Genomic DNA, 13,490 nt, shown 5'->3' on the forward strand with positions numbered 1-13,490 from the left:
CAGTTGGGGGGAACCATGCCTACAGGGGAGGGCAGTTGGGGGGGACCAGGCCTGCAGGGGAGGGCAGTTGGGGGGACCAGGCTGGCAAGGGAGGGCAGTTGGGGGGAACCAGGCCTACAGGGAAGGGCAGTTGGGGGGGACCAGGCCTGCAGGGGAGGGCAGTTGGGGGGACCAGGCCACAGGGGAGTGCAGTTAGAGAGCAATCGGGCTGGCAGGGGAGCAGTTAGGCATCTATCATGCTGGCCGGGGAGTGGTTAGGGGTTGATCAGGCTGGCAGGCAGAATCAGTTAGGGGCAATCAGACAGGCAGGCAGGTGAGCAGTTGGGAGCCAGCAGTCCTGGATTGTGAGAGGGATGTCCAACTGCCCGTATAGGCCCAATCCCACCGGGATCGGGCCTAAATGGGCAGTTGGACAACCCTCGAGGGGTCCCAGATTGGAGAGAGTGCAGGCTGGGCTGAGGGACACATCCCCCACCCCCCGTGCACAAATTTCGTGCACCGGGCCTCTAGTCCTATTTAATAAAAGGCTAATATGCAAATTGACCAAACGGTGGAATGACCAGTCGCTATGACGAGCACTGACCACCAGGGGGCAGACACTCAATGCAGGAGCTGTCCCCTGGTGGTCAGTGCACTTCCACAGGGGGAGCACTGCTCAGCCAAAAGCCAGGTTCACAGCTGACAAGCGCAGCGGCGGTGGCAAGAGTCTCTCTCGCCTCCACAGTAGCGCTAAAGACCCATTGGACATCCCCCAAGGGGTCCCAGACTGTGAGAGAACACAGGCTGGGCTGAGGGACCTCATCCCCCCTCCCCCCCCCCCCGAGCCTGCCACCCAGTGAACAAATGTCATGCACTGGGCCTCTAGTAATTTATAAAATCAGTAGATCTGAGAGTTTTCTCAGGATGTCCAAGGGCCTGTCTTCACACAGGAACATGACTAAGCCACCTAAGAAAAGCGATTATGGTTTATGATTCTTTCAGAATGTGGTTTCTCTCTTGCCTGCTTTCCTCTGGGTTGCTTCACTCTCAGTTGGGCTGTGACCATGGGGTCGAAGGCAGCTCTTTCTTGGCCATTCCAGCACAGGCAGCTTCTCTTCCCAGTAGTTCCAGCAGAAGTTCCAGGCTTGATTTTCTTGGATGTGAGTCTATCCCTAAAGCAATCATTGTGGCCAAGGAGATGCAAGACAGTGATTGGCCAGAGCTGGTCTCTGGATCCCATCCTGAGCCAGGGTTGGAGTCAGGGGATGGAAAGAGATATGAGTCCTCCAAAGGAGAGTCAGGGTGCTCTTACCAGAAGCAGGGAAAATACCCTGGACAGGGTAAACCCACAGCTATTGGCCACATTTATCTATTTCCTACAAATTTATCAGAGTGTCAGTCTCTTCCTTAAGTCTGTGTAGTCATCATAAATTTTTCCTTAAGCTACTCCTGATATATTTGTTGCATGTTTCAATATGTTTCTTTTAGTTAATTTGCTACCTTAAGAAAATTAACATTTTGCCATTTCTCATATTTAAATAATATTTTGGGTATTTGCATGCATGGTTATTTAGCCATTTCTCAATCTTCTCCCAACCCAAATGTTTAAATTTTTTAAAATCATTATATATAATTTAAATATATGTGTATGTTTACACACACACACATACACACACACACACACAATAATATTATATATAAAGAAGACTTGCAGACACTTATGCAGTTGGAAGTTGAAAGCAGCATCGGGAATCTGTTGGGAAGTCATGTGACTGGGTCCACCCACCTCCCTGTGTCTGATCTTCTGCCCCAGAGTTGTGTGAATGTGTAGCAGTCATAGCCGGTTTTGTGAGCCTATTTTATTTCAATCTATTTTTTAAAATAGTAGTTATTTTTTGGAGGGGGGCAATGGGTTGTGAGGAGACTCTTTATGAGAGAGTTGGTGAGGGAATTGAAAAATTATTTTGTGAAAAGAAAGTTTAGTCTGGAGGAAAGAGAATAAAATGGAGAAGCAATGGCTGGATGTAAATTCCTGCCAGTAACAGAAGACATAGATATGTGTATTATTACTAGGGGCAGAGATGGAACGGGTCTGTGGGTATATAGGGTTGGGGAAGAACTTCCTACCCTTGAGAGCTATGTAGGAGTGGGATAAGCTGCCCCATTAGGGACTAATGATTTTCAGGCAGAGCCCACAGGGTTGGGTGAGTGGGGGCATTGGGAATTGTCTGAATTCTTAAACTATATGACTCTCTCCTTGAATCTCTCTTCCATCCCCAAGATTCTATGACTTTATGTCAGGAGAGTGGCAGGCAGGAGGAAGAGTTGTAAGATTTATAATGAAATCAGAGAATAAAACTGTGGAGCCCATTGCTCCAGGTCAGAAAACCTCAACAGGCCAGGAGTTAGTTATTATAGACCGAGGCCAAATTTCTGCTTTGCTCCTCAGGTTGACGTCTTCTGTGGCCGAGCACAAGCGTGCAGTTAGACCCAAGCGCCGGGTTCAGGCTTCCAAAAACCCGCTGAAAATGCTGGCAGCAAGAGAAGACCTCCTTCAGGAATATACTGAGCAGAGACTAAATGTCGCCTTTATGGAGTCAAAACGGATGAAAGTAGAAAAGAGTGAGTATTTGGAACCACCAACCTGCTTCTGTGTTTGGGAACTGGTGATGTGGTGACATATTTTTAACAGTTGAGGGTGCACATTTTGTTTTATTTTTTAATATATAGTTTTTTGTTAATCCTCACCTGAGGATATTTTTTCCATTGATTTTTAGAGAGATTACAAGGGTGGGGGAGAAGGAGAGAGAGAGAGAAACATCGATGTGAGAAAGACACATTGATTGCTTGCCTCCTGCATGTGCCCTGGCCAGGACCTGGGATTCAACCTAAAACCCAGGTCCATGCCCTTTATCAGGAATTGAACCCAAGACCCTTAGGTGTGTGGGCTGATGCTCTAACCACTGAGCATTCTGGCCAAGGTGTGATGTGGTGATTTTTATCCTCCTTTTTCTGCCTTGCAACGGCCAATAATAGTGCTCATAAGACACCCATTAAATAAAAATGAGTAAATTTGTGCACACACGTGCACACCTGCAGAAAATCTGTGTAGAATGTGAAGGCTTTCTTCAGAATTCTTATAGCATTAAGCATCTGTTAATTGGAAAATTCAAATTACCCTGATTTGCTGCAATTTTTCCAAGAGATTGGAGGAAAAGGATGTTTTTGGACTTTGTAATTCACCCCATTGTCAGCTCTGTAGGGCCCAAACAGAATAATTCTCCACTTAATCTTATTCAAGAGGAAATCATTTGATCTCTCAAGGAAAAATGTGCCAAATCACTGCTTTGCCTAATCCTAGATTTTTATATTATTAATTAATGCACAAACCAGTGCTCTGCAAATTGTTTTTGATGGGATGTGGGCTGGGTGGATAGGGAGGAGTAGAGAGGGGCAGTGACAGGAGCATGAGGAGGTAGGCTCCAGGCTGTGTCCTCATTGGTGACAGTGCTGCCCTGCTTCTACCTGCCCAGTAAGGTGGAGTTTCATAGTTTTGAAACAGAGGTTTCCTTGGTAGTGATAATGACATACATAATTGTGCTGTTTTGAATATTCTTCAATTTTGAATATAATTTTTATTTTCCTATAGCACTCATAAACCAATTTCCTAAAGTTTTTCTTAGAAATATAGTATGTAAATAAAGTGATTGAGTCTTGTCAACATAACTGGTTTACTCAGAAAGTATATTTCAGAATCACTGTGCCACATCAATTCTCAAGGTGTGTTATATTTCTTCAGTATTAGAACCTAATCCTAGCAAAATAATTTTTCTGAATTTCTTTCCAGCATATACATTTTTTTAAAACAATGAGTTGGAGAAATGAAGGTTTATTGGAACAAGTCTTATATATCTTTCCTCTATTTCCACCTTTATGGGGTGCCAAGGATGTCTTTGTGGTGACTGGCACCTATACGTTTGTTGGTCCACATGAAAACTCAGCATCTTGTTATTACAATCTTAAGTTGAAAGCAAAGGACCTCAGGAGATCAGTAATTTATCACTTTGCCTCCAGAAAAATATTGTAAATTAACCATCCCTTATACAATGCCTGCTTTCCTATTTTTGGTAGAAAATAAAGGCTTTTGGTGAAAGACATCTAACAGTCTTCCTTGAGAATGCATTTTCAACATCTCAACATTGTTAGGAATTTATAACAGCTTTGAGTGGAATTTCAACAAATGAGTCCACCTCCTCATTTTATGCCAAAGTAGCTGTGCCACATTGTCACTCAATGCTTATCTTTACATGGTGAGGTGTGACTCTTGTCAACAGCAGTTTATACTTTCAATACAGTGTTGAATTTTTAATACAGGGGTTAAGCATTGCTCTGCATAGTTAATCAAACTTGGGTATGTTCTCCCCCTTAGGATTAACTTTAAAAGAAAAAGATAGCTGGTTATGAATAATTTCTGATTGTAAACATTGTCATTTCACCTGAACATCTTGCTTTCCTTGTTTCTTTATTCAATCGGTCCAGTGTCCTCCAACTCCAACTTCTCAGAAGTCACCCTGGCAGGTTTAGCCAGTAAAGAAAACTTCAGCAGCGTCAGTCTGCGAAGCGTCAACCTAACAGAACAGAATTCTAACAACAGCGCAGTGCCCTACAAGAAGCTGATGCTGTTGCAGATCAAAGGTATGTAAGAGCAGGAGGAGTTACATCTGGGCTGGGGCTTCAGTCAGGCAGCATCAGGGGTCCTGACTGCCCTTAACTGCCTGTCATGGGAAGGGAATTTACCTCATGCTTTTGAGGACCTGCTGTGCGCCTGGTGCTGAACTTCCTCCTCTCAAGTAAGCTTCATAAAATCCATGAGGTGGCGTACCACTGAGGCTTAGGGGGTTAGTAATGTGCCTGTGGTCAGCAGCTGTTGAGCAGCATTGAACCTAGGTCTCTCCCATTTAAGAAACAGCTTGGGCAGCTGCCCCCTTTGCCCCATGGCCCCTGCCACACACTGTCAGGCAGTTACCAGACCCCCTAAGTTGTCAAGTGTTCTCTCCACACAGTTGCCTCCCTGAGGCAAACAAGAGTCAATGCAGGGCAGAGGGAGAGAGGTGCATCCTTGGAGAAGGAATACAGAGGAAGCAGAGCAAGTGAGGTAGACCCGGATTCCACTTCATCACCCTTTCTATCCATAGCAAGGGAGACCTAGCTCTGGGCTGTGAGGGCAGATTTGGCTGTGTCCCAGTGGCAACTGCTCAAGATTAATCACCAGGAGAGGATAGCTGAAATCTCCTCTGTCTGGGAGGGTCTCTTGTATGTTGTGCATGTCCACTGTCCTTCCCAGTGACAGGCTCCCATAACCAGCCTCTATTTCTGGTTATAACCCGGAGATGACACTGTCAGGGTGATTGTAGGAAGATCTACAAGGCAGTGCTTGCCTCTAGGCTGATGCCCCTAAGAATTCCCAGCCAAAAACTCTGGAGGAAGCAGAAGCTGTGAAAGGCACACTTTCACCTGCGGAGACTAGGAGATGAGTGAACAAGGGAAAGGAGCATGGTGCTGTCTTTTCCTGGAGGAAGGAACCCCAACTAACCCATATATGTGCTGTAACAGGGCACTGACAGTGGTCCAGAGGACATGGTGGCATCTGGGAAGGCACTAAAAGGAACGTAATCTATGATGCTGTCATTCTGAATCCCCCTCTGTCATTCCCAGTCATGGGAACTAGTATAAATAGGCCAGACTCTTTAGAATTGAAAGCGATGCTCAGATGGGGCACTTTCTGGTCCTTCCTGTGGCTGGGAGAGTTCTCCTTTCTGGGAGATGGTGTTTCTTTGCCTTGTGTTCAGGAAGAAGACATGTGCAGACAAGACTGGTGGAACCTCGAGCTTCGTCACTCAACAGCGGGGACTGCTTCCTCCTGCTCTCTCCCCACTGCTGCTTCCTGTGGGTGGGAGAGTTTGCAAATGTCATAGAAAAGGCAAAGGTTGGTATCTGAAAAATAAAATAGTTTAGTTGAGCATCTCCTTTATACACTGACAGAATCTTCTACCAGTTGCCGGATGATTGCAAAACTTCTCAAGTGCCCAGTTTCATTTGCGTGAGAAGAGATAGATATTGTTCTGAACGTGTCTCAAACAAGCTTTCATTAGGTGTTCACGTGTGGTAATTTAGGGGGATTGTTACCTATCCCTCCAGGTTTGAAGTCCTGGTTTTGTTCTCATTCTTGTGTAAAAAAAGAACTGGCACATCACTTCAAAGTTGCTTATCCCAGGTCCCTGTGAAATCCTGCTCAAGACCCAGTGAATGAGGATCTCATGGGGGAAAGTCGAGAGAACAGGTAGTTTTTACCAATTTATGTGATCTATTGAATTTGAATATTAAAAACTGTAGCTCTAAAGAATTGATACCTCTGATTGTTTAGTTACATTTTCTTGATTTTGTTGAAAATATTCAACCACCAGTGCCTTGGGCTCCTGGACACCAGGTTTTCCTTCAGACACACACCATTTCTGGTCTTGGATTTCAGAGTGTGCCTCTCCAGCTAGCCACAGGCTGTCTACCCAGATAATGGTGTTCCTCCCTTTTTTCAGGCCTCAGAACTTGCAACTTTAATTCAGACAAAGAGGGAACTTGGTTGTAGAGCTACTTATATCCAAACTATTGAAGAAGGAATTAATACACACACTCATGCAGCCAAAGATTTCTGGAAGCTTCTGGGTGGCCAAACCAGTTACCAATGTAAGAGTTTACTGTATTTCAGAGAATGACAAAACTTAAATATCCTTTCTTCTCCCCTACTTCATCCTTCTAAACCAGCCCCATTTCAGCATTTAATGTAATACCCTCTCATTGTTCGTATCCCAAAGCTGCTGGAGACCCAAAGGAGGACGAACTGTATGAAACAGCCATAATAGAAACAAACTGCACTTACCGTCTGGTGGATGACAAGCTTGTTCCTGATGACGACTTCTGGGGGAAAATCCCAAAGTGCTCCCTTCTGCAATCAAAAGAGGTATAGGGAGTGGGCGGAGCAGTCTGCACAGGGCTGCCCAATAAAATAGATAGCAAGTGCCCCATAAATGCTAGCTATCGTCAGTACTGTTGTGGATTGGTAACATCTTTTGAAAGGATATTCATTTGTAATTTCCAACCATTACTTCCATCTTGATTACTAATATAGAATTTAGAATATTGTTCAGAGGAGGTTCAATAAATTATTGAAGCTTTTTCTATTTTAAGCTATATATGTGTGTGTGTGTGTGTGTGTGTGTGTGTGTGTGTGTACTAGAAGCCCGTTGCAGAAATATTCCTGCAAGAATAGGGCTTCCTCAGGCCAATCTCACCGCCAAGCCCCACCGCCCAGGGCCGCACATGGGGGTCCCAGCTTGGGGCGGGGCTTAGGCGGCACACGGGGGCCAGGATGGGGGCTCGCGCTGGCTCACCCTGCCTGCAGTATGCAAATTAGCTGCCATCTTTGTTGGCGGTTAATTTGCATATCACGCTGATTAGCCAATGGGAGGTGTAGCAAAGGTATGGTCAATTACCATGTTTGTCTATTATTAGATAGGGTATATATATATATATATACCCTACCTCTTGATTTTTGTATAAAAATTAAATAAAATATTATTCAGTCCTTAAGTTTCAGGAATTATATATATATATATATATATATATATATATATATATATATATATATATAAAAGGCTAAGTTGACTCGTGCATGTGTGATATATATAAAGCTCGCGCTGACGCCAATTGCATGCATGTATTTCCATCTGTCATTGTCAATTGTGAATTTGGTTGACACTTCTATTATAGAGAAAGGGCGAATAGCAATAGTGAAATATTTCTTCTAATTAATTTCCTTTCAATGTGCATGAATCCGTGCACCGGGACACACACGTGTGTGTGTGTGTGTGTGTGTGTGCATATATATATATATATATATATATATATATATATATATTCTTTCTATATGTCCTTTTTTCTCTCACCCCCTAAATATTAAATACATACTTACATACTTTACCAGGTCCATTAAGTAAGTAATCTAAGTGTTGAGAGAAAAAGTGCTACTCAAAATTTTATTGAATAGAAGAGTATTATAAAGACTGTAATCTGAAGCTAGATTGATTGTATGGGCATTTAAATGGGGGGAAAAACAGTCACAGAAATAATCAGGAATAACTTTAAAGAGAAAGTGAAATTGAGCCTTGTTTAAAATTAAGTAGAATTTGGATTATTGGAAATGAAGGGAGACGTTATTCTAGGAAGAAAGAATAGAACAAACCATAGGCTTGAAAATAAGAGATAGTACCTCATTCATGTATTCATTCAGCAAAGAGTAAACCCTACTGTAAATATAAGTATGGTATGGTCTCTGCCCTTGGGGGTCTTGGAACTATATAGAGGAGAGATGACACCTGTCATCTCTGTGCCTGGAATATATGAAGTAACCTGTATATACTAGATGAATGAATAGAAGAAGAAAGGGAGGGAAGGAGGGAGGAAAGGGAGAAAAGGGAAGGATGATAGGAAGATGGCCTTAACTCTGCTAAATCAGAAGTTTTGGGTGGTTTGAGAGTTTAGAGGAGGGAACATTAACTTGGGCATTTAGGCCAATGAAACAGAATCCTACCCATCAGGTAGAGGCTGGCTGGAAATTCCAGCTGGTAATCTTGTTATCTTTTTGTGTTTGTATTGATTGCTCCACCTGGGTTCGTATCATCACCCATTTGATTCACTGTCAGTAGGGAGCCTGATTCAACTGGAGCTTATCCTTGAAGTTAATAAATTCTTCTGTGCCATTCTCCCAGGTACTGGTGTTTGATTTTGGTAGTGAAGTTTACGTGTGGCATGGAAAAGAAGTTACATTGGCACAACGGAAAATAGCATTTCAGCTCGCAAAGCACTTATGGAATGGAACCTTTGACTATGAGAATTGTGACATTAACCCACTGGATCCTGGAGAATGCAATACACTTATTCCCAGGTACTCCTGTGATCTCTCATGTAGAGCGAGCAGATTCCCTCAGGGGCCTCAGTTCTCACCCCAGTTGGCTACTGTTGCTCTTCATAGGTTTTTGTTTTCAGAAATGACTGCTGTGCAGTACCATGAATATTTACAAAGGAACATTTCTTTAGCTTTTGCCTAAGTAATACAGAAATACAGATGTCTTCTGGAAGATGTTTGTTATATTTCATGTCTTGAAGTGAACAAATTATTTTCACCTGCAGCATTCCAGGTGCTATTGACAGATGAATAGCAATTGTTTAAACAAATTACATGTTGATCTGAAAACTTCCCAGGGTCTGGAATTCAGCCATTAAAAGCAATACATTTCCTTCTAACTTCACACTCTCCCGGCATGGCTCTTGAATTCCAGGGTTTATCATTTATTTGGCAGTAGGTGACATTTATGCCTTCTCTCAGAAGGAGGGGGATGATATGGAATTAAAATAATGATTGTAATATTATTTTCTACAGCATACTGGACTTTTAAAAGTAATTTGGCAAATCCTAAGAATATGCACAAACTCAAAGAAATGTGATCATAAGAAAAATAATTCTTTATGCAAAGGGCTTGTTTTTTTCTTAACAACTAGAAAAAAAAGAAGTGTGTGTCATAGAAATAGGTGTGCATAGGTATCACACAACTGCATTTTAATGGTTTCCATTGAACTAGTATACAAATTTCAACTTTCCTACCTAGTTTTCTGTTTTAAAATCAAGTTACTGATTTTATTATTATCAAATAGAAACTATTAAAAATTCTGTTGATATAAGGTGAAAAGTTTTCAAATCTTTTTAATCACATTTAACCTAAAATTAGTACTGTAATAACTAGCGTTTTACAGACAGAAGCGAAGGCCTAAAAGAATCTTTTACTTAGTATAATAAATGAAAAATACAATGCGGGGGCATAAAATCCGTATCATGGACAATTCCTATTTAGCAGTGACATGCCTACAGATCTGGAAGCAGCTGAGGGAGCACTCAGCCCCCTGGTTTTCAACATCTGCCAGATCAGAATCAGCTGAGGAGTTTTTCTAAAAAATGCATGTGTCAGCCCCAGCCCCAGAGATGTGTTTTCAATTTGTGTGCAGTATCAGTATGTCTTAAAAGCTTTCTAGACATTTTAAGGTGCACCAAGATTAAGCATCTAGCCCTTCTTAAGAAACAAGGAGGCTGAAACCACTGAGGTGTCATGACTTAGCACAATTGGATAGTGTGTTTCGTAGAGATGGGGACAAGCACACCTGCTCCCACTCCTGTTCCCACTGTCACACTGAGGCCTGTTCCCTCTCGTATGTGTGCAACCTCACAACTTAAAAGATACGTTTCTAAAGCTTACATCGAGTGCATTTCCTTAGGCATCTTACCAAGTCTGCAGAGTCAAATTTATATAAAAGACAGCCATTCAGACATTTCTGATGAAGACCACAGCCTTTCCAAAGAGTCCTGCATTTTCCATCATTGCTGATATTTGGTTTCTTAAGTCCCCTGGGAGAATGAAGCAGCAGTATCTGCACCCCGCTTTGGTCTCCTTTGAGACAGGCAGCCTCTGTGATGTGCCTTTGGGCCAGAAGCTATAGTCTGGTCCAAAACAGGAGCCACAGCAGGGCCCAGTGAGCACTGCCTGAGGCATCATATGCATCCTGGTCATAATTCGCAACCAATGGTTGACTTGGAAGGATGAGAAATGCCTGCACCTTCTTAGGGCTGGACCCTCCATAGCATGTATTTTCTCAGATGTACAGGCATACCTCATTTCACTGCGCTTCACAGATGTTGAGTGTTACACATTGAAGGTAAGACCCTCCACCAGCAAAAAGATTATGACTTGCTTTATTCAATCCACAGTATCTCTGAGGTATGCCAGTACCTTTCTCTCGGTCACCTTTTGTTTCAAGCACAGGTTCACATTCTGAGATATTGAGACAGAAACAGACCTCCAGATTGGGCTGTGTCACTTCCTTCCCTGTGTCCTTGTGCTCTCCCTGCCTACTGTCACGTCCAGGGGCCTAGAAATAAATATGCAAACCTTAACTTCATGGTATATGAAATTATGTTCAGTTTAGTAACAGAGGAGAGTTAGACTGGAGAGTTTGTTGTAACATGACTTAAAATAATAGCGTTCAGGTGAACTCCCATCTATTCCACTTTACAGAAACTTGGTGAGCAGCTGAGGTGCCTGTGGGCGGCATGAAGGAGGCCAGGAAGATATGCATGTAATTCCTGCCTCACCTGCTCCCAGCCTAGTGCACAACCCCCGGGCTATCCCAAACACGAGAACTTGCTAGGATGCAAGAAAAGTCCAGTTCTGACGTGGTCCTTATTGCATTTCAGCTCCTATTTCTGTGGACACAAAGGTTTGCAAGGCTTCGGGCTAAAATAATAAAATGTCATTTATTTGGTAAAATAAGAAAGAACAAACCATTCTATATACTACTTATATATTTTGGGTGTTTTTTGTTTTGTTTTTTTCCAATAACCACATGTGTTTGTTTTAGATTCCTTTCCTTTGTTTTATCATGGCTTAACCATGGCTCTTTTCCTGTCTGCACCCCCACCTACCTACCTGCAGAAAAGGACAGGGGCGGCCTGATTGGGCAATATTTGGGAGACTTACAGAACACAATGAGACTATTTTGTTCAAAGAAAAGTTTCTCGATTGGACTGAACTGAAGAGACCTAATGAGAAGAACGCCAGTGAACTTGCCCAGCAGAAGGTATTCCGAGTGGCCAGGTCTCAAACCTCAGGGCTTGGGTTAGGTCCCAACAAAAGAGGCCTGAAAGCTAAAAGACTTCCCAGGATTTACTAGTAGAACAGCAAACCAGTTTCCTACTATATTCCTAGTCAAAGAGTGAAAATAGCCTTGTTTGCACCTTTGGGTTTATGGATGTCCCGCTCACTATGGTGGGGTAGATATTCAGGCCTCCCCAAGTCTTTCCCATAAATTCAGCCTTTCCCTATTGCAGTTCAATGCCCTGGGACACAGTGTGAAAGCTGTGCTCTTACACTATCTGGTTGACAGTGAAGCAGCATGGAGTGTGAGACAAAATGGCTGGAAAAATAGGCAACTGATCAAACATTTTATGTTCCCTGTAGGAAGATCCTAGGGCTGAAGTCAAGCCATATGATGTGACCCGGATGGTGCCAGTGCCCCAGACGACAGCTGGCACTGTGCTGGACGGGGTGAATGTGGGCCGTGGCTATGGCCTAGTGGAAGGGGATGACCGCAGGCACTTTGAGATTGCCAGTGTCTCGGTGGATGTCTGGCATATCCTCGAATTCGACTATAGCAGGCTCCCCAAACAGAGCATTGGGCAGTTCCACGAAGGGGACGCCTATGTGGTCAAGTGGAAGTACATGGTGAGCACTGCAGGTTAGTGACTTACGTTTTCTTCAAGCTGAGACGGGCCCAGCCCCCACACCGAGGCTGGGAGCCGCAGGGCTGCTGGAGCCCGACTCCTGGGCGCCATGTCTCATGCTGGCTGCGTGGGTGCGGCGCGCCAGCATACTCATTCGCTTTGAGAACCACTTAGTAAACCTGTAGATGAATTCCTAACAGCCCAGTACTGCTAACATCCGGGACTTTCCCTTACAGAGAAGAAACTTGCATGTTGGGATTTTTCCAGGAACTTCATTCCCTCCCCTGCCCTGTCCCCAGAGGTTTTCTAGCCAAGTGATCATTTGCCTCCAGATGACATTTGACATGTGGATTGGATGCTGCTTAAAGTAGTTAAGTAAAGCATATGTAGATGATTTAGAACTGAAACCAAATGGTGTAACATTCTAGCAAATACATGCACAAAAATAATGTATTAAAGTGAAAGAAGCTATTTCTGAGGAAGGACAGTGAGTGGACTCTGGAGAAAGAATCCCTTTTCTTTGCCAAAAAGTATCCTTATCCATGTTATGCTCAGTGTCCGTCCTCCCTACCCATTCAGCAGGGAGTTTATGTCACAACTCTGATTTCGAGATTCAACTACAGAAGAATTGAGTCACCTCCTTACAAAGGGTCCCCTTTGTCTCCACATGGTTTGCTGATTAAACACCTGTAGACTTAGAACCATTTGATTTCTTAATTTATCAAAAATAAAGCTTTAAATCAACTGCACAGCATTTACTGTGTATTAGAGACTTTATAGGGAACAAGTCAATAATGCAGACCCTGCCTTTAAAGAGGTATCTATACTAATAAAAGGGTAATATGCTAATTAGACCAGATAGACCAGACGTCATTCCTGACAAAGCTGGGGCCTGGGCAGCGCCGCCGGGGTCCTAGGTGCCTGCAGCCCACCCAGGCAGCGCTACCTGGGGTTCTGGGTGCCTGCCCGGGTCCTGGGTGCCTGCAGCCAGCCCAGGCAAAGCCGGCCCAGGTCCCGGATGCTTGTAGGCTGGCCTGGGCGAAGCCGGCCTGAGTCCAGGTGCCCGCAGCTGGCTAGAGGGAGGGAAGCCCGGGTCCCGGGTGCCTTTGGCCAGCCAGAGGGAGGGAAG

General features: G+C 43.7%; 1 protein-coding gene across 4 annotated transcripts in view; it reads left to right on the forward strand.

Annotated features, from left to right (window-relative positions):
- SVIL (supervillin) overlaps positions 1–13,490 on the forward strand; it is a 154,326-nt gene that overhangs the window by 120,495 nt on the left and 20,341 nt on the right. For all 4 annotated transcript variants that reach the window (XM_023752192.1, XM_023752193.1, XM_023752194.1 and 1 more), the window contains 8 exons: positions 2,429–2,601; positions 4,519–4,674; positions 5,829–5,965; positions 6,573–6,720; positions 6,849–6,994; positions 8,802–8,977; positions 11,574–11,718; positions 12,099–12,375. In XM_023752192.1, coding sequence (XP_023607960.1) covers positions 2,429–2,601; positions 4,519–4,674; positions 5,829–5,965; positions 6,573–6,720; positions 6,849–6,994; positions 8,802–8,977; positions 11,574–11,718; positions 12,099–12,375 — 1,358 coding nt within the window. The remainder of the gene's footprint in view (positions 1–2,428; positions 2,602–4,518; positions 4,675–5,828; positions 5,966–6,572; positions 6,721–6,848; positions 6,995–8,801; positions 8,978–11,573; positions 11,719–12,098; positions 12,376–13,490) is intronic.

The sequence above is a fragment of the Myotis lucifugus genome, unplaced genomic scaffold (assembly GCF_000147115.1).
Source record: "Myotis lucifugus unplaced genomic scaffold, Myoluc2.0 scaffold_29, whole genome shotgun sequence".
Classification (NCBI taxonomy): Eukaryota; Metazoa; Chordata; class Mammalia; order Chiroptera; family Vespertilionidae; genus Myotis; species Myotis lucifugus.